Source organism: Dermacentor albipictus, chromosome 2, assembly GCF_038994185.2.
Source record: "Dermacentor albipictus isolate Rhodes 1998 colony chromosome 2, USDA_Dalb.pri_finalv2, whole genome shotgun sequence".
Classification (NCBI taxonomy): Eukaryota; Metazoa; Arthropoda; class Arachnida; order Ixodida; family Ixodidae; genus Dermacentor; species Dermacentor albipictus.
Window position 1 is genome coordinate 128,033,485 of NC_091822.1, and position 21,173 is coordinate 128,054,657.

Below are 21,173 nucleotides of genomic sequence, written 5' to 3' on the forward strand. Positions count from 1 at the left end.
ATTGGTGAAAGCTCGTGTGCATCCGCCTTGGAGGAGTAAACGCCCCTTTTTTCTAAAGTTGTACCCGACTACAGACAAATCGAAGAGGAGTTCCTGCTTGAATTTATTTTCTTTGCCTTTTTTTGGAGGGGATCGGCAATAAGATCTAATTACTCGCTGACGATCAGGCCTCATCACACCTTATCACCCTATCAAGTAATTGACTGCTCATCTCTGTGTTGCGCGACTTTGAAGTGCCCCAGTGGAAGGTGCATCCCGCGACCACCGAAACGCAACGTTGATGTAGGGGAAGCATAACTGCGAGTCGGCCTAGTTGGAACATATTCATATTGATACTTTTTGTGCGCTAACGAACAGGGACGAAGAATAGGGAATAGGGAATAGGGTGGGTATTTAAGTAGGTAGTTCTTCAAAAATAAAACCAGTTGTTAGAAAGCGCTCGTCCTTGTGTTGCCCCCATTCTTCGTCCCTGTTCGTTTGCGCACAAAAAGTATCAATATGTTGATGTAGCGGGTTTGGCATTCAATTTTCATAATTTTCGGAATTTTCCTGATGTCTACAATGCACCACGTGGGCTCTATATGTGGTTCTACAGATGGCTCTTGCTACAACATCGACAAATATTTTGACAAGGCCTCAATAGAAATAATGTTTTATGCATTATTTTCCTTATAGTTATTCGTTTTACCTGACGGGCAGGTTTCCTCGTTTGGTTGGCATAGAAATGCTTGCGCATTTCAAAGTAATTGCATGAAAATGAAGCTTTGTATGAAGCAAGTACACCGCTAAACACTACGTACCGAACTTAAAAATCTAGTAATTACGAAACTTTAAATGAGCCTTGGGAAGGTGGGCTGGTGTAGCGGCGGTGAGCTACCAGCCCTACAAGCATCTATTAAGTAGCTATATTGACATGCAACGCAAATTTGAATCATTTTCACGAAGGATTCAGCATCACCTAAACATTTCGTTTGGAGTTGTTGTCCGCTCAGAGGCGTTGGCGAATGACAGCTGATGCTGTTTTCTATCTACATAGGATTCCTTTTCTGTGTTCTCATAATCACCATCGACCTACTAACTATATGGCAGCTACGATTCAAAACAGTACTTGGTAAACTTTGCCACCTCATATAACCGCAGTACTTACTCTGGCAAAGCCTTAAATAAAGGATCATTTCTTTCTCGTTATAACTTTACCAAGCAGATATTGCAATTAAATTTTGCAATATTTAGTTAGCGGCACATGTCTTTTAGCCCACTTTCACTATTCGCACAAAAGAGAAAGAACCAATAGAAGAACCACGAGAACTTTGCCCAAAGTGCACAGTAAGTACAACGATTGCTCAAGCGCCGCGCGGTTTGTCCGACGGACGAGGCGAACTGACGACACAGCCGGAGAAGTAAAACCAGCGTCCGGGTTATACGAAGTGCCTAAATATACACCACATACGCATTCCATAAAGCTCTACACTACCTTTAGATTATAGTGGTTAGAATACGCACACAGCTGCTCATCATACGTGCATACTTCACCCGTCATCACACGCACTAGATGGGATTCTGCATGCGCAAACAAGAGGGAGAATCTACGTGTCGTAGTGCACTTCGATTTGGATCAGTGCCACTGTGATTGAAGGCCCTCTTTTCTAACAGAACAAGCGTTTGAAAGTGGCTGCATGTGTTAAACAGGGCATAGATAAAAGGTTACAGCAGAATGTACGCAAAGGGCCGAACAATCGCGCTTCGAAACACGAACTAAGCAACAGTCATGCACATGAAACGCAGACAGTCTGCAGGCAACGGCTAATAATACCGCTGTAGTAACAGCAATAGGCAAGCTCCAGCAATGGCGTGGCGGTACAGTCTATCACTGCCACGCTGTGGTCTTGGGTTCAATATTACAGTGAAGCTGTATACCTCTACCGTCCTAGGAAATTTTCCTGTCGTTGTTAGCAAAAAAACTCCCCATACGTGATCCGATTCCGTAGGTAGCGCAATACCGGGGCGACCCGCTATGGAGGTGAAGCAGGCGTTAAGCACTCTCCATACGCGGGCCGATCCCGAAGATAGTGCAATGCCGGGCCGACCCGCGGCGAAGGTGCAATTCGTCAGTAAGGGACCTACATACACAGCTTCGCAGGTCATCCTTTTTCCCAGAGTGGAAGGGCACTGAGTTTTTCTTTTGCATTGTTATTGCAGTGATTTGTCTGACGTGGCAGAAACCTTTTCGACACTCTGAACTGGCACTGACAAATGACAGCATGCAACGCGTCCTCATTTGCGCTCGACAGTCACCTTTATTGAATTTGCGGGTCATGCGTATAGGTGCATTTACTGCGTGGCCTTTCCACTACATTTATTCTGCTGCTTTTTTCCAACGTGTGCTCTAGCTGACGTAAAGACAGCGCAGTTAACTTAAACGCGTGACTCAATGGTAGGATGGATGTGACTATGCGGCAGCAGGAAGGATGCACTGCTTGTCGTCATCGCGCCTTTACATATTTGCACGGTGACGACCAGGCCTCAACGCTCCTTATCATCCTGTCAAGTAATTGATTGCTCACCTCTTTGCGTGCGTTGCGCGGCGGGAAGCGCCTGAGCCCTCATTGTCGATCGGTAGCATCTCGGTCTGCCAAGGAACGCGCCAGCGGAAGGTGTATTCCACGACCACCGAAACGCAACGTGGATTTGGCGTGTTAGGTATTAAATTTTTCTTAAAATCGGAATTGTCCTGATGTCTACGATGCACCAAGTCGGCTCTAAACACGGTTCCAGTGATGGCCTTTATTTCAACATCAACAAATATTTCAACAAAGCCTCAATAGAAATAATGTTTTATACATTATATTGCTTATAGTGATTCGTCTCACGTGACGGACAGGTTTCCTCGTTTGATAGGCGTGGAAGCACTTACGCATTTTAAGGAAATTGCATGAAGACGAAGCTTTGTGTAAAGCAAATGGTCCGCTGAAGACTACTACGTGGTGCATTTGAAAATCTATTAATTACGAATCTTTCGATGAGCCTTGGGAGGGTGTGCTGGTGCAGCGGCGAAAAAGGTTTTCACTACGTCAGGTGAACGGCTGGAGACAAAAAATAAGAAAAAAGAAACGAAATGAAAAAAAGTGTAATAAACTGGTATCTAACCCAGGTGCCTAGCATATTAATCGGAGATCTTACCGCAGTGCTAAGAACAGCCGACTTCCAATATTTTTTCGGCCACTGGTTGCAAGCTGTTCAGATTTCTGCCACTAGTGCTTATCTTTTTAATTTCGAAAGCTTGCCCTTAGGCATAACACAGAGCATTTTAAGAGTACACGAGCAGACTTTATTGCCAAAACCACTTTCTGATTATCAGGCACGCCGTAGTGGAGGACGCCAGAAATTTCGACCACCTGGGGTTCATTAACGTGCACCTAAATCTAAGTACGCGGGTGCTTTCGCGTTTCGCCCCCAACGAAATGCGGCCGCCGTGGCCAGGATTCGATTCCGCGACTTCGTGCTCAGCAGCTTAACACCATAGCCACTGAGCAACCACGGCGGGTGTACTGCATATATTCAACTCTGATTAGCAGAACCCTTACTTATGAATACCTCGGCTTGCACCTAACGCCGTCACTATCACGGCCTACGCATATGGAAACTATTCGTTCAGAAGCCTCTAGAACACTTGGGTATCTTAAACGCACTTTAAAGACCTGCCTCATCCGACGTAAGAAACTGGCGTATCAGACATACGTCAGGCCAAAACTCAAGTACGTATCTTCGATCTGGCATCATCTCACAAACGTATATCTCGCGGAGGATGCCGAAGCAATCCAGAACCGCACTGTGCGCTTTAGCCCTTCGCAATACTGAAAACGAACAAGCGTCACCGAACTAGAGTAATCTATCGCCCTCCAAGCTCGGACATCTCGCCGCGTAATATCTTGCCTCTGTTTTCTGCACACCTATTACGCTCAACCCATATCGCGACACGCATTGCTCAAAGCTCTTCAAAAGGCGTCTTCCCGCTTAAATCATACTCATCCGATTGCAAATATGGGCGGCTACGCTTCAACATTTTGCCCTTCCTTTCTTCCACAAGCTATAAAACACCGGAACGCCTTAACAAATTGCATAGCCTCGCGCACTGATCACAGAATTTCTCACGAAAAACCGACAGTTTCTTTTTCATAGCCATCGATGACCGATCCACGTGCAAGAAATTGACACCAAACAGTGATTTTACCATCTATGATATTCTCATTGTCGGTTATGCTTATTTTTTTACTTCTTCTTTACTTTATTGCTGATCATCATGTCAGGCCCCAGTGTCGATCTATCGTTTGCCATTGGTCCTTCTGTTTCCTTTTTCTTTCTTTTATTGCTGTTGTATGCCATGTCAACCATAAATGTACGCCCATTCCTTATGTAATGCGCTCGGGCCCTTAGGGTTAAATAAATGAAAAAAAAAATCAAAATTTTGTAAGTTATCTTCACTTGGTGCAATTTAGTTTTGTATACATGCAGCTTACATTATGAATTGACTTCTGTGGCTCTTCATAACGACGTATAACTCACATGCAATGAAGACACTAAACACAGAGTCTTCTCAGCCGCCCTCTCTATGCTCGTTCAGCAAAAAGTTTCTTGCGGCGCTGCACCAATGGCATTCGCAGCATAGCAATTCAGGACTTCAAAAGAACTAAAGTAGAGTTGGGCATAGCGAAAGAACATCCGAGCCAGTTACTGTTCCGTCATGGCTTGAAGAGGGGCCTCATCCTAAAGGTTCAAGTAATCGTAGTTGTTACTTGCTATCCAGCTTTCAATGAGTGTTCAAAAACTTCGAATAGTCGAATCTCGAAGCAAAAGAGGATATAAGCGCGTATTGGAAATTTCAAATATTCGTACGCTTCAACTGCATTCATTTGTAGCCTAGATGCACCGGATATTTTTTTTTTTTCATATCGAGATCGCTACGTACGATCAAAAGTAGAGACATGGATTGCGTACATTACGCATCAGCGCGAAAAGACCGCGCACGGACGCTAAAATAAGTACACGACACAAGTGCTGTCTCTCAAGTAAATGCTTGATACAGACACGTCAGAAATATATATAGAGAAAAACAATAAAGACGTTTACAGTAATGTCTCTACACCAAACACTAAGGAATCATAAATATGTGCGTCTGAACTATATTTCTTCTTACTTTCTTCTTACGGCCACGTACAAACTTAAAAGACGAATGGACGCATGCAAAAAAAAAAAAAGCGTGAACGAATGTGCAAACTCGCAACTTGTTTATTAGTGCCACGTGTATATAGAGGGCAAAGACCAGATTTAAGCAGAAATGTCAACTGAGAACACAACAAAACTAAAAGGAATACATTAAGATTGCTGGTGCCCATGCATGCCTGTCCTACAAGTTATGTTTTAAATGTCACGTAAAAAAAAAAATTCAGCTTCATTTATTCACACGCGTTTCGTATATATATGCTGTTTCAAAAGTCTTTGGTGTATTGTTTTTTTCGTTTGGCGTGTATTGGCGTGTTTCGTTCTGTAGACATTACCACGTGTCTGTATTGCAACCTCGGTTGGAAGACAGCGCTAATGTTGTCCCTTCTCTTCGTGTCTATTCCATTCGCATATACATGAGGTGCAATAAAGTCGCAGTTTAATGTAGTAGCATCAAAACCGCTGGCGTTATCTGCTGAACTCATTGCGTGCAGTTGCTCAATATGAAAAAAGAAATATGACAAGGTGCCATGGCGTTACAGCTGTCGCGATCAGTGTGATCCTTACCTTATCTGGGAGCACAGAAGGCGGTTCCATGACGCAGATGTGGACGCTGCTGTAGTTGCGTCAAAACACGTAGATCAATGGAGAGTACGAAACTCGCTTGGAGAAAAACGATGGAACTTCGTCTTCACCTTTCTCTGACGCCGCTACGAGCCCACGCGGCTTAGAATGGGTAGGCCATCCTTTATGATAACCGCAAAGTGTTGTTACGTAGCAAGTCTATGGTAAAAAAAAATGTTTTTGAACCAAGTTATGTTTTCAAATCAATACAACATGTGTAGAGGGTCAACACTGGTCGAACGAGGAATATCTTCGAAGCCAACGTTTTGACAAGCAGAGATTGTCTTCGTCAGGGTGAAGACAAATCTGACGAAGAAAAGGCCCTCTTTGAAACGTTGGCTCCAAATACGCCCGTTTTTCGACTTTCGTTGATCACTTGAAGTCTACATGTTCCCGAGGACCACTGTCTTCTTTGAAAGTTGGCGAACACTGACACACCGCATTTTTTTTTTTACTTCCCGAAACTTTATAATGGACGTGGTACGATACACGGGTTGTTCGGTGAAACTTCAAACCAACTTTGGTCAACCAACTGTGGCGCAAAACTTGTATACGTAAGCAGGGCGTCGTTAAACGCATTTGGTACATTATGCGGCATGTTTAAAAAAAAGCTGTCATGGTCCTGCGGCAGCACTGTAATATCCTGCGTCGGCTTCCAGTTTCGGTTTCGAATCGTTTACGTCAGTGCGCCACTCAGCGCTAAACGCTCTAAGTATACCTGCTGCGCTTCCCCTCACTGGAATGAAGTCATTCTTTGTCTGGTCCCCGAATTGAGCAGCCCGGCTCCTCTTTGCGCCAGGCCTTTAGGCCCCACGCCGTAGGTCCTGCGTCCGACCGCCCCATCGAAGCTACTACAAGCACCACGAGAGATTATGAGTTAGTATAGCTGACTAAATGACTAAAGGGGCAATCGCACTGCTTTTGCAGGCAAATGCAACAGTTTACGAATATTCCCTCTTTCTTTTTGCTTTCTTGCAGGTTGGCCATTGGCAAGCGTAGCCGTCCTTTACGCAATCCGTTGCAGTCCACGGGCGTGGTGCAGCTGTCTGTATTGTCGCCTTCCAAGTAGCCGAAGTTCAGCAGGAAGTCGCCCTGCCTGCACTTATAGGGATCGTCGTGTTTTCCGTGGATGATCCCGAAGTGGCATCGATGAGTATGCTTCCATTACAGAGTGCCTGTAGGGTTCTGCCCATTCCGGGAACGTTGAAAGGCCAAAGATGGGAAAACCCAAGGCGTGTATCATGACCACTTCGACGGCCACGCATATTAGGTTGACGAAAAATCCTGGTTTCGCCTGTAACAAAAATAAATTATAATAAAAAGTCATTAGTTCTTGTATGTTTATATTGCATGTCCTACACATGTTTGAGGAGGAGGAGAAGCAGGATAACGTGTAAGTAATAATATGCGTCGTAACAAAAAAACTAGATCGCTATAGTTGCGAAAATTGACCGTAAACATAATTGCTGAACATATTTGAACTAAATGCCTGTTCCTTTAGAAGGTGACCTAAATAGGTTGTGCTGAGCTGGCTGTTCGATAACATATATTGTAAAAGTAAAGTGTGGTAATCTGCTATATGTGCGCAATAATGTAAAATACAACGTGAAAATAGAAGGTGAACGTTTAAGAACGGAGAAAGAATCACCGAGAAAACGATTGATTTCGCAGATAAGCTTGGAAATAGCATCACATAAATCGTAGTGGGCGATACATTCTTAACGCACTTTTAACTAATCTCAGTCTTTGATTACCTGTTTCTTGCGTTCTTTTAATAAGAATTCAAATAATTTCATAAAAATTTCTCGATTGGCATATTGGGACGGATATAAAGAATGCTAGTATTACTGTCTATAAAGAAATCAATGTGACGAAATTTCATCAGGGATCATATGCCCACAAGAACGCCTAATAAAACCAGATCTCGCGGAGTAGAACCCCAAGGTCATAGAATATGTTTCCTAAGCGCAATCACTATTGGGCACGTACGCCACTCTTGCGCTACTGATTTCGCCGCAGGAACAAGCTGGTGTTAAGTGGAGAAGCAGCGTGGGACAAAATGACGGTCGTGTTGCATAAATAGGGGAGAACGAGTCCACGCATACTTGCCATGAAGGAAGTGGCTTGCTGTCATATGCAGATTTTTGTTTGTTTAGGCGTCCTCAGTCTGTTCAAACGCCAGTAGAACTACTTCAATTATTTCACTGGCTGTGGTATACTATTCCAATAGGTTATATAAATTACTGGCCTCCTCATCTGTAACATGACCTCGCATCAGAAACATTGGCTGCCCATGTATGCAAAGCGGTGCTTTAGTGACGCTTGGTGTGTTCACCTTTGTTACAGAGCTACGTTTGCACGAAAGGTGTCCTCGTCTGTCTCAACGTGATGCCATGCTGTGTGCATGCCCGGAACTCATCCCTTAGCCGTCGACTCGAGGCGACAAAAAGAAAGCCTGTCTCCGTCTCCATGAAGGATAACTGGAAGTCAACACAGTTCACTTTCTTTCATTTTATGAACAATTTCGCTAAGTACAGCCGCTCATAATAATGTCTCGTTTGCCGGCACACTGCTAAATACGACGACTATAAATTTTTCGCTGGCACAAAATCAGCGAGAAAGACGACACGGAAGAAAGACGGGTCAGCGCTTGTCCCAACATGCCGCTACCCTAGGCTAACTTTCTTGTTTTCTTTTTTGTACACCTAATTTAACCACCCGATTCATGGCCAATCAATCCCCCACTGTGGGTATGTGCCCCGGCCACTCAGGACAACAACAACAACAACAACAACAACAACAACAACCCTAGGCTATACATGCTCGGATCTTACCATATCAGGTATGCGGAGCTTGGCCAGGTCGTAGGCGATGGCGTTCGGCGGTGTACCGGCGGGTATGATGAAGGAGAATGAGCAGGCGACTGCTACAGGCATACCCAGGTAGATGGGGTGCAGCCTCAGCGCGACAGCCTGCGCCATGGACAACATTGCAATATACTAAAACACGTCATAGTTAATGATTGACGAGGTTCAGCAAGCCGAAACTACCCTTGGAACTATCAAGAGACCGTGGTGGTGCGGTTTAGATTAACCTTGGCCTTTTGCACGTTAGAGTGCAGAGAAACTTAGGACTCGGAACACGATGGTATTTTTATTGCGAAGCATTCTTCCCCGAATCATGCCAGTTCTTGTGGTGCCTCTCTTTATCTCGCCGTTTTCGTGGGTCAACGAGCACCCAACTTCCGCCATCTGCAGTCAAGGGTGGCAAGTAGCTGAGGCTTTCGTTGGTGGCCGCGACAGCTGGGAACGGTGTATAAAAGAACTAGCCAAGTGTTTTGAGTGCGTTTGATAGCGAGCTGATAGCGTACGTGCGACGACGCTTCCCTCATCCGCCAGCACAGACATCTGGGCTAATCATCATTGCCACGACCCAGGTTATATTGCGCCCCGTCGGGGTCACTCGTTCTGCCAGGTGTGCGAGCGTGATGGCCACGAGGGGGACGCAAACAAGCGTCAAGCAAAATGACAAAGCGCGTTTCGTGCTGCTATAGGGCAGCATCAGCTCGACATGAATCGGCGGCGCGTGGGGGCCTCGTGCTACGACGATTCGCCCGATGCTTTGCATTACGTAGATGTCAACTATACTCGAGTCGGCCTGATCTTTCTTTCTTTCTTTCTTTCTTTCTTTCTTTCTTTCTTTCTTTCTTTCTTTCTTTCTTTCTTTCTTTCTTTCTTTCTTTCTTTCTTTCTTTCTTTCTTTCTTTCTTTCTTTCGTTGTTATTCATTTGAATCACGTACACATGACGATAGCACTGCGGCTGCCAGAAAGTAAACTCGATCGGGACCTCGTGCTCAGCAGGAGGACTCCGTGGACACTGTATCAAATTCGCGTGGTTCCAAATACCGAAGTGTAACTGGCGAGTCCATCACAGGAATTCCGTGCGTGCCACTCACTCGCGCAAACGTTCGTGTGTAACACGAGTCTCTGTGGCATTGCGGGTCGCCTTTTCCTAGCTTGTTACTTATTCATCTCTCACGGCCCTCATGCGAAAAATATGAATGCAGGTGTACGCAGAAGAGCAAGCGAAGCAGCTCCAACTAGTCGAATCGTAATGGTGGTGACGCCAAATGGGAAGGTCGTCGACGTTGTAATGCTTTATCAGCCTCAGGGCGAGGGTACGCTATCAGAGTAATCATTCGGTATTCATAGTGATAAGCCGTTTACCATGTCGCAGACAAGGGGCAGTAGCAGGGAGCTCGTGGCCGTGTTGCTTGTTATCTCCGTAAACATGGACGCCGCGAAGCAGAAGAGCAAGGCGGTGAGAGCCGGTGGCAGCACGTTCATGCCCTTCACGTTGTCCACCAGCATTGAAGAAAGTCCAGATTGCTGAAGATTATAATGATCAAATGCGTCACTCTCATGATCACTGATGCTCTGAACAACATGGCGCCCAAATTTACCGGATGATTTTAGCTCGTTCTTAGAACAGGAATAAGGGACTCCATTAACGAAGCCTCTCATTCGCAGGAACCGTTCGTACTTGTCATTGCTTTGTTTATGGCGTAGGACTATATTCCCTTGAGCTGTTTGTTACTTGACTTATCTTGAAAAAGAAACGCCGCGAATGCTGGTCATGGAGTGCGTTTCATTTGACCTCTGTGCATCTGCTTTTGCCCTATGTTTTCGCTGTTCGCGCTGACATTTTTTTACTAATACCGTGATCTTTTTATTCTATCTTTTTCTCGGCATATACATGGGTGACTATTCCAGTCCATACCACAGAAGAGCTCATAAATGTTCTTGTGTTTTGTGTATCTATGTGAGCTGACGTAATGTTCCAGGATTTCTTATTCGACCTCTTTTGCGAACTCTCGTTTGCGTATATATGTGTCCTTAGTTTATAGGCTAGCTTACATTACGTTACATTTTTGTTAGTTGTCTTTTCTCCCTTTACGCGAACTGACTTAACGTTCCTATGCATCTTTTTGAGGTCTGCTTCGTGAGCTGCTTTCATCTATGTCGCCCGACTTCAAGTGTTACTTATTGTTCTTCTTTTCGGCTTGTTATTACAGCTAGACTCTCCTTGAGTCATCATTGGGGTTCCCGGCTCCGGCTATGTCTCAGCTCAACAATGATACAACAGCACTGTCCGTCAAGGACACACTCTCTCTTCAATTTTACGAAAACCTTGCAGGCCTCCGACAGAGTCATGCCTCCTCCCACGAGGATCATGACGCCCCACTTGACGCCGTGGACCGCCTCCTCCCACGTGAGGAGTGGCTGCGACTGCCACGGGTTTCCAGGATCCTTCGGTATTACGAACAGCAGCAGCGCCACCAAGGCGACCAAGGCGCTGGGTTTCACGAGCCTGCAGGCAGGAAACAAACGATGGCTGACACAAGGTCAAGAATATGCTTGCAGATGAGCCACGCTCATCGTGCAGATCACAGCATGAACGGGAGTTCTGTTGAATGTATCCTACGGCAGGAAGCGGGACTTTTTGTTTCCTCGTCATTGTCGCAGAGGAGTGCACAATAGTATAAGCACCGCGAAAGATTTACGTGCGAAATTTATGTGTACATTTACGCGAAAGATGATTTACGTACATATTTACGTGCCCAAAGATTTACGTGCATATTTGCACGCACAAATATTTACGTGCAGTTTTGCGTGCATAATTGAAAGATTTACGCGTCTTCCAACAAAGGGTTATCACAAACGCGATGTGTTCGAATGAATAATTGCGCTGTCCTTGTATTGTGCGCTGGTCTGCAAAATGGAGTACCGACATAACCATTGCCAGTGTTCTGCCAAGCTACATTCAACGACTGCAAAGCGTCCGTTCTGAACTCTCTGAACTTTCTAGAATGCAAATGCTGGAAGGATAAGCAAAAATTTCAACAATCAGGTGGCAACACAGTGCCTCCATAGGTTTTATTTTTATTCTTTCAACCTTATCAAATGCTTCTTTAAAGAAAACAACAGTCATTATCATAATGATAGAGAATATATTTTGTGAGCCTCATTGTTCCCCACGCACTTTCGTCACTTATAATAGCATGTGTTTAACTGCGACGGCAATTACGCGGAAGCTTGAGACGCATTCGCACCGTCGGCACTGCCGCCGCCATTGTCGCGCTGTCTCCGAGATGGCGAGTGCACGGTTCGTGCTCGATTCGCGCGGGGTTAGTCTTCGGAGACAATGAACGCGTTTAGCTGCAAACACAACTAAGCGAAATGGGCGCACCGTCGATACGCTAAATCGCCTTGGCGGTGGAGCCAGCGCAGCGTTGGGCCTTCCGCTGTTGCCACGAGCATTTTGCACGCGCAGGCTATAAGCACGCTATGTAGCCTGCCTGCTGAGCTGCCCAGTGTATGCTGGGGCATGAGCACAAGACGTCGAGCTACCTGCCGTGGTTGCTCAGTGGCTATGGTGTTGGGCTGCTGAGCACGAGGTCGCGGGATCGAATTCCAGCCACGGCGGCCGCATTTCGATGGGGTGAAATGCGAAAACACCCGTGTACTTAGATTTAGGTGCACGTTAAAGAACCCCAGGTGATCGAAACTTCCGGAGTCCTTCACTACGGCGTGCCTCATAATCAGAAAGTGGTTTTGGCACGTAAAACTCCATAATTCTTTTTAAGACGTCGAGCTAACTTCATTTAATATTTCGCCGTGCGCTGAAGAACGCTGACGGTCTCCCGTCGGTCCCATATCGTGCACCAGCATATATAGGTGCGACCCGTGTCTCTGGCCGCTCCAATCACGCGAGCGTCGTGAGACGCCTGGTATTGCCAGAAGGACGCTGTTCTCTCTGCCAAGAAGGGCCTGATTTGCTTGTCGCGTCACGTCAGAATGTCGCTCCCATTCATCCACGCGCTGGCAGCAGTGTGCTCATGGCCCCAGAAACCTTCCGGTCATGCGTGTCTGTCCGCCGAGTTACACGAGGAAAAATAACTATTCCGTCCCGTAATTTGGTACATGGCCATAGGCACGTGTTCTTGATGTGCTCAAACATGAGGAACGTGCCCATGCATCGAGCTCGTGTATATGTGCCAAAGTGCTCAGTGAAAGAAACGCAAGACTCAGACCACGTGGCGGCGAGCACTTTTTGGACACCGCGGTCAGCGCTTAGTGATTCCTGAGGGGGCCAAATGCATACGCAATGCATCGCGGAGTCTCTCGCTTTCATGTTATACGGAACAAGCTTGAGCTCGGTATCCTCAGCGCCCAGCAGTAGGGCCAACACTGCCGGCCGGCAGGTGCTCCAAGTATCCCGTTTCAATCGCTATGCATTCTACCTTGCTTGTTGTACATTCCTGTAAAAATTCATTTATGAAACATTACAGCCCTAAAGCTAAACTGTCAGTTTGAGCCTTCTATATTTTTATAGGCTATGGTAATTTGTGTTGTTCCAGAGGGCTTAACCGAACGTCTTTTGGGAACTCTGCGTGAATTTGCCATCGCGGTCAGTGCTGGCTATTCTCGAGATGCTGCCAAAACCACCTTACGTTTCGAGCTACGTGCAACCAGAATTGATAAATAAGTGCTTCCATTCGTCATTCGACCAACTGATGAGTCAGTCGAGATAAGAGAACATTCTTCGTGTGGTACTTACTCTCCGTGAGGAAGAGCGTCGACCCATCCCGGAAACATTTGCGGCTTCATCCCGAACCAGGCAATGATCATTGTACCGATCAAAGCGGCGACACAGATCTCTGCAAAGCTGTGAAAGTAACGAAAACATGCATATATATATATATATATATATATATATATATATATATATATATATATATATATATATATATATATATGATTCTGAATTTTATTAGAACGACTTTGACTGTACTCAGCATGACTACCACTCCTTTGATACACGCTTCGAGTCACAAACAGCCCGTTACCCCTGCCGCGTTATACGTGCTTGTCTCTGGATTGCCAGCATCTTTAGGCTACATCAATATAATGACACTATTCGATGTAATTTTCTATCAGGGACAATAGTGACGGGCTATTTCCGAATTTCTGACGCACGTTCGTGTGACGCGTGTTTTTGGTCACAGTTTTATAGACCGCAAGTGCCACTCCCTTGACAGGTCTCTCGGAACATTTTATCAATTCAGACTGCTTGTCAACTGTGTTTTAGCTCGCGGTGCCGTGGCAAATACAGCACGTGTGTTTATTCAAGCAGCCAAGAACCAGGGCATGCTGAAAGCAAATAAACTGCAATATGGTTTGAAATTTCGCTAAGTATATATAGGACTTACTTTAGAACAGTATGCCGGTGGTCGAAAGATTTTCACACTTACATTTACATTTAATTCCGCTTTAGGCATTTACAGCAGGGGAGTAATGCGCGCGCACCGATACTCGGTCCTCCACGGATGAATTTAGACCCGCCCACTTTGAGCCTGTCTATCACTATTCAGGCTATGTGAGGCAAAAAAGAAGTAAGCTCCCGTCAGTTAAGCAGGTTCGCAGGAAATATTGACACACAACTCTAGTACTCGCCTGATCTTTCCCAACTCTTTATACCGCCAGGCAATCTCTTCCCGGACTTTTTCTTTTGCAGACTCGCCCGTTTCGCTTCTCCTGTTGAGGTCAACAAAAAGGCAAGGGTAGTATTTTTATTAAACCATGCATAGAATCCAAGACGCGTCACGTTTTGAACGATGAGCCCCAACAGAGATAAGATTGCGTTACTTCCGACACAAAATATTCCGCGATCAATTTCGCACTCTGAGCAGCCCCATGGTGCCCCATGTGACGCAGATTACAAGAAAAAGATTACAGTTTTGCCCGTAACGCGAACCAGTGACGCGATGGCTGGCGAAATGTATTGCCCTGTAAGCCTTATACCCAAGACACACGGGCAAACTATTGTACTATGAAGTAAACTGCTTTGTTTCACGCTGAAGGACCCCTTATTACCAGGAGTTTCGCTGCTTACGCACGATACGGGACAGTCTTTGTATGCTGTCAGTAAGCAATACAGAAAAGCACACGGCGCTGCTTCGCAAAACTGAATTTCACAAAACGTAAAACAAGTGTATCTGTCAAATTTCCGTCACATGCTAAGAAAATTCCTAACAAGTGACCACTGTACTTCGTCAGGTTTCATGTTGTCGAAGAACTGCGCAGGAGGCTACCTCTTTAGGAGCCTGAAGGAATGCGGACATCACCTCTTCCGCAAAGGACTGGTTCACCGAAAAACTTGGAGGACGCATAAACTTCGCCTATAAGAGTGGAACACGATAGCATTCAAAGATCCCTGACTGCCCCTCACGCTTCCCGGAAACTGCAGGGTATGTAGCCGTAATGTTTACTGGTAAACGCTCGCGAACGCCACGCACGAAGGCGGGCTTTCTGGTCGAAACGTGCCCTCTTGCATGGGCCGTGATGTGGCGAAAGCGAGCGCCATCTGCAAGTGTTTCAAGGAAGCAGACGCGCCGCTCTGTGGACTCTGAGATATTTACGCACCGGCGTGCGCAAATGGCGGACGCCGTCTCCGGTCTGTGCATTGTAGAAACGCTGGAGAAGGGGTTTGTTTGTGTTTCTGCGTAACCAAATTATGTTTTCTGGCATTTTCAAATTACAGTCCGAGAGCTATCATGTCTGTAGGCTGTCTGTAAGTCGCACTTTACGATTTTTCTACGTATATAACTTGAGAAATTCAATTAGTTCAGTGAATTCCTTGCGTCACATGAACGGCCTGGGTATGTGTGGTTCAACAATCTTTTTGCCGAGGCGACGTCTGATGCCAAATTTTTAACGACACGGGCTCATTAACGCTCATTGACGCGGTGCCTTCAAAGGTGCCAAGTCCTCTTCCCATCTGACAACGGCTCGCGTTATAAGGAGATGCTCCCCTGCCGTGTGCCACCTCACATAAGCCCGTTTCCGGTAGATGTTCCCAAGTCCAAAGGACTTTCGAGTGGCCGTGTGTCAGGCGTTATAGACTGTTTCAATAATGGTGTTTGTTGAAGTAAACATTCGCAGGTGCAAGTTCACAATCGCCTTTTAAGAAGTGCGAGGTGTATTCGTTTGTGGAAGTTGCGCCGTCCAGTGGGAAAGTGGAAAGGCTCGTCTTTTCATTCCTATCCTTAATTAGCCACTCGTTGTTATTAAAGCGATGGTTTAGCTTCTTACTGCTGAATTTGTTCAGCTTTCCTAAAATTATTGTTTGGTCTACTCCATTAGTGCAATTCATGGTTTTTTTGGAAAAAAATAATAATAACAAGGGGACGTCAGTGCCACCCAGCAAACATTAGAAGCCGATATCTAATAGGAGAAGACTGATAAATACAAAGGAGATGTGCTCTATCGTTTCAATTGCGTGTAAAGCAGAAAAGGTAATTTGCGACCGCCTGCGCAACTGGGAAGGCGACGTGCTACTACAAGAAAAACGCGCCGCCACCAACTCTATCTTGCACGCAGATGTTGAGCGGGCGTTAGCCAATACTGGTAGCTGCTGGCATGATGACGCTCTGCAAAATCAGTATTCTCCACTGCTGTAGTATCGGCAGAGTCGCTGAGTGGTAGAGTACTCGACTGCTAATCTTTTGGGTGTAAATTCGCATACTCACCATGCAGTGATAATTTTTCTTTCTTCGTAATTTTCTTGCGAAGCATTTTGGAGATTATAGCGATGGCACCAGTGGATATCAGCGCAACTAGGGGAGTGAACTCACAACAGCTATTGCTATGAAATAAAGAGAGAAACTTACAACAGTTTCCTGAAACGTTGAAAGTGAGTATTCCAAAATTCTACCGAATGTAAAACCACTGACGCTTCGAAATTTAAATGCAAGACATTGCGCTCCGTGCTCTTACCATTGGACACGTTATTGTGTTCTATGTGGAAGTGTATTGACAGTTAAACAATCGCAAATCCATCCCGAACATTTAGGTCATTGGGGCAGCTATGACGAAGGCTCTAACGCAACAAGTAAATTAGGTGCGATATTCGAGCAGAGCTTTGCACTTCTCGTGAAGGAATTCTTGCGCCCTATCAACGTATTATTTTCTATAGAACTGTATATTCCGTTTAGGTGACGATGGCTTCACCGAACTTTCGTGGCAGTGAAGCGCCACCTCAATTCTTTATTTGGTATTTTTATCGTGAGAATAGGCAGTTGAACGCAGCACAGCCTTATAGAAGAGCATTATGAGCCAAGTGCCATCAGTTTGGAACGCAATGCGCTCTTCATCTTTAGTGCCGAGCCCGACTGGGCTCCACCGCACAGAATTGCGGCATATGTCACTCGCGGGCCCACTTTCGGAGTCCAAACACTGGGTCAAGCGTGTCAAAGTGGATACCTCAATAATGTGAACACAAGCCGCACCAGTATAGAGACGAATCAAGGCAGAACATTTTGCGACTTAGCGTGAGGCTGTAATTCTGAAATAATTTGTCATGTTCAGTTTTAATGCCTATACTGCTGGTTGTCGCGACAGTAACTTGCGTACATTGCATCCGTTTGGGTCAAGGAAACATAACCGCTGAATGACTTTGAGAGCGAACATGTTCGCTTTCATGACTCACATGGCCTCCCTGGCGTTCCACTGCATGTACGCCCAGCTCAGCAGAGTGCAGAGGAGCATCGTAGGCCCATTGTACAGAATCCACGTGACGAAAGTGATTTCTGTGGAACCTGGAAACAGGCTAGATTTTTGTGCACGAGCAGTGTGAACGAAAGCGCAAAAAAAAAAGAAATCGTGTATCTTATCGTCGGAATATGCAGAGCTGCTAGCACTCACTCTTCGATGATTCCCTTAAGGAGAACGTTGGGCCCAGTTCCGATGAGTGAACCTGTACCACCTATGCTGGTTGCGTAGGAAACGCCGAGCACTAGCGTAGTTCGGAGCAGCCTGGTGCGCCTGTCTTCAGTTCTGGCAAGAAGACGAAGGAAAACCGAAGGAAAAAACGCTTTCAGGGAGGGAGGTCCACGGGACGTACGTTCAGTTCCGTGCCTTACACAGTAGGAGGAGTGTTATATTACGACACAGAAAGAAAGTAAAGAAGGTACTGAGGGCGTCGCTTCGTCTGTAGATCCACGTAGAAACAACAGCTGCTCTCTGAGGCTTGTGAACTCCGGGTATTGCAGGATACATGCCGTAATACACATATCACTTTCTGGACTTGTGAGGTATGTGGGCAGGTTTCAAATACCATTGTCATCGTGTATGATTGTGAATACAGGTTATCTAATGGGGTGCATCGTACATGGTTCCGGTCATCGTATCGGGAAAGCCGCGCAGGTGTTTGATGGACTCATCACACACGCAACGGTGTCACCCATCCTTATGAGGAACGAAAACGTCGTTGTGAATGCCAACTTTCAGCCACAAGCGACGTAAAAAAGCTTGCATCGCAGTGAGAGAGGCGCTGTGGAATCTGGAGCTTAAATGAACCGTGGAGAACACGCAGGCAACCGATTATTCGGATCACAGGCTCGTAACGCCACTGTATCTCACTTCAGAACCCCTAGTAATTCATTTTAAGAACGAGGCAATCCCTGTCACGTGGGCTGAAACTTGTGCTTCTTGGTGCGGCACAATTGACTGTGCAGAGTGGAAAGGACAGAGCGAAATCATGGCATTGTGTAAGGTAAACAATTGTTTTGCAGCAGTGATTGATTGAGTACATATTTAGTTCCAGTTGCGAGAGTCCTACCTCTAGTGGAGTACCCTTGCTTTAATTGGCCACGGCTAGAGCCAATATGTGCTTCATGGCAGAATAGGAAATCTTGAGCAAATGAAGTGAAAAAGAAAAATTAGTGCTCTTCCACTCTGTGAAGAAAGATAACCAGCGAAGCTGCATTTGGATGACTATATTGACAGCTACATTTATTTATGGTGATCACTATCGCATTGCTGTATTGATTGATTGAAGACACGTGTAGTACATAAATTCGTGGTATTTATAGTGTTTATTTTGTCTCATTCGTTACCACAATGACCATAGCTTTGTGGTCGCTGTCGTACGCCGCGATCGGTTGTACTCCTATTCTATGCAAGTTCTTGCCAAAGATTAAGTATATACACGACCGGTGTCGCGTGGTCGGCACATTGACATGCATGGAGCACCCAACTCCTAATTGTTACAACAGGAAGGATACAATCTACTCGCCGTCGGGGCGCACTATGTCGACGTTCAAGCCGACGATTGGTGGGCGCACTATTGCGTTTTATTACGCATTTAGACCTTCCCATGGGAGCAAAGGAGTGCTGCCATCCCACGTTTTCTACATGGCCATTAAGCGTATGCGTCGTAAGAGGGTCATAACACGGATAAGATGATAACATTCAGAGCAACCGCGGCGAGTGAGAACGTCACGCGGAAATGTTAATGCACGTTATGCGTAGTTGGAAGCTGATAACATTCAGAGCCACCACCACGACTTGTTTTTTTTTTTTTGAACATGCGCATAGGGTTGCGCCGGAGGAGTTTTTGGCATACAGGCGACACATGGATGGACGAACGCACAAACGAATTGGCTAGCCCCCCCCCCCCCTGCCTCCCCCCCCCCCAGATACAGCTTCGGTGTAAAACCGAAATAGCCTTGGCTATACCGCCTATACTACTACTTCCAGCACTTGAATGTTCCTCTTGAGCTTACATTTCCATAAATAGTGAATACTTAGGTTGTGCAACTGTGGCGCCATTAGAAACTTTATACCGATGTCATGTGTGAAAGAAAGTATGGTCCGTTTCCGACATAGCAGGCAATGCTAGGAAAGGAAGAGAGACTTCTCTTACGGCTCGCATCCGCGACCAAGAAAGTGTGCGTCGTCAAAGAGATTGAAGAAGAATTTTGAGCGACATGCATGTATGAAAGATACCGACATAGGTCATGTAATTTTATTTACCATTAAGAGGAAGCTTTAGTTCGAGGAGAACCACAATTCCGCTTATTCAAATACACACAAAACGCAGAAATCCATTATTGAGGCAATCGCTGGATGTACTTAAACGAACTTTATTGCACTTGAGAGATAAAAGTAAATTTTAGTGACTCTAAGAAGCAAAATTCTTATTTACGAAATGCACTCCTGAACAAAAATTATCGAAAGCTAGTAAGTAGAAAAACGTTGAAGCGCACTGTACAGAGATTCGTAACTCCGTAACGACTACAGATGCTGCACTTCTCTAAACTGCATATCATAGAGTATTCGAAGCGGGAAAAGTTGTGATGTGAGTCAACAGCCTATATAAGATTGCTACAATGTTTGTTAGGGTTTCGCAAAACTCCTGCTCACAAATTAACGTTATTTTCAAAGTGGTATACTGTACAATTTTGTCCCATTTAGATCTATTATTAGCTGCTGTGTACAGAATTGTGATGCAATTTTTTATTGCTGAATTACAGAGGTGTAAGCTTACAAGACTTGGACTTTGACATTTGAATGCAACCAGCCTCCTTAAAATCGGTGCAATGGATGCGCGAAAAACAATGTATTCATTCCCATGTATTCAGATAGGAGCTCTCGGGCTAAAGCTTCAGATAGCTGGATAACAAGTCCCATACATAAAAATTATAACAGTCTCACACTCCAGATTTAGTTAGAACAGGAAGGAAAACGATAAAATAAGGTAGCCGGAACAAAGGGTGTGGCGTGTCTAATTCTGAGCTTTTCCACGTAAATGAGTAGCTATACAAAGCAGTACACTTTTATTTGTTTATTTATTTACATAAATACGCATCGCCCAGTGTGCATTACATTAAGGGGGAAGGGCATCAAAACACTAAGAGGTACATTGTCTATGCACGCACACACATGCAAGAAAGAAGACAAGAATGAAAAAAGCAAAAATGTAACTTAGCAGAACTAGGTCCAGATTACGTGACAACAAAAGTGTTTCGATAGGTCTAATATATAGAAGTACGTAAGAGCACAGAAACAAATGTCTCCGCCGTAATGGCACAAGAACACAACCAAAAACACAACCGAAAGCGTAATAAAATAACGATGAGCAACGACTGCGATGAACAACAATTTCAGTAGCACTAACATCAGCAGCGAACGACATCATCGGGAAATAACGCTCACAGCGGTGGGAGCAGCAACTGTAGCAGTGCCAACATCGCCAGAGTAAGGTGATGTCAGGAAAGCTGACATCACAAGGCGTCAGCAAAAAAAGATAAAGAAAGAAGAAAAATTAAGAGGGAAATAAAACAGCAAACCAGTACTGGATCTGGTCAGGCTTGTAAATAATGCCTAAGAGCATCGGGAAACCGAGGGCGAACGGTGATTTCTATGGCACCGTTGGGAGCAGATTTCAATGACTGATTGTTCTAAAGGGAAAAATAATTCTTGTA

General features: G+C 45.4%; 1 protein-coding gene across 1 annotated transcript in view; it reads right to left on the reverse strand.

The window, feature by feature from the left end:
• Nucleotides 1-2,410: 2,410 nt before the first annotated feature.
• Nucleotides 2,411-21,173, reverse strand: part of LOC135897382 (uncharacterized) — a 97,465-nt gene continuing 78,702 nt past the window's right edge. Inside the window, exons 22-30 of the mRNA XM_070533320.1 lie at nt 17,611-17,742; nt 17,396-17,515; nt 14,362-14,442; nt 13,466-13,573; nt 10,986-11,215; nt 10,072-10,430; nt 8,679-8,816; nt 5,788-7,138; nt 2,411-2,629 (exon numbers count right to left, since the gene is read on the reverse strand). Of these exons, the coding sequence (XP_070389421.1) occupies nt 6,947-7,138; nt 8,679-8,816; nt 10,072-10,430; nt 10,986-11,215; nt 13,466-13,573; nt 14,362-14,442; nt 17,396-17,515; nt 17,611-17,742 (1,360 nt within the window). The 3' untranslated portion in view covers nt 2,411-2,629; nt 5,788-6,946. The remainder of the gene's footprint in view (nt 2,630-5,787; nt 7,139-8,678; nt 8,817-10,071; nt 10,431-10,985; nt 11,216-13,465; nt 13,574-14,361; nt 14,443-17,395; nt 17,516-17,610; nt 17,743-21,173) is intronic.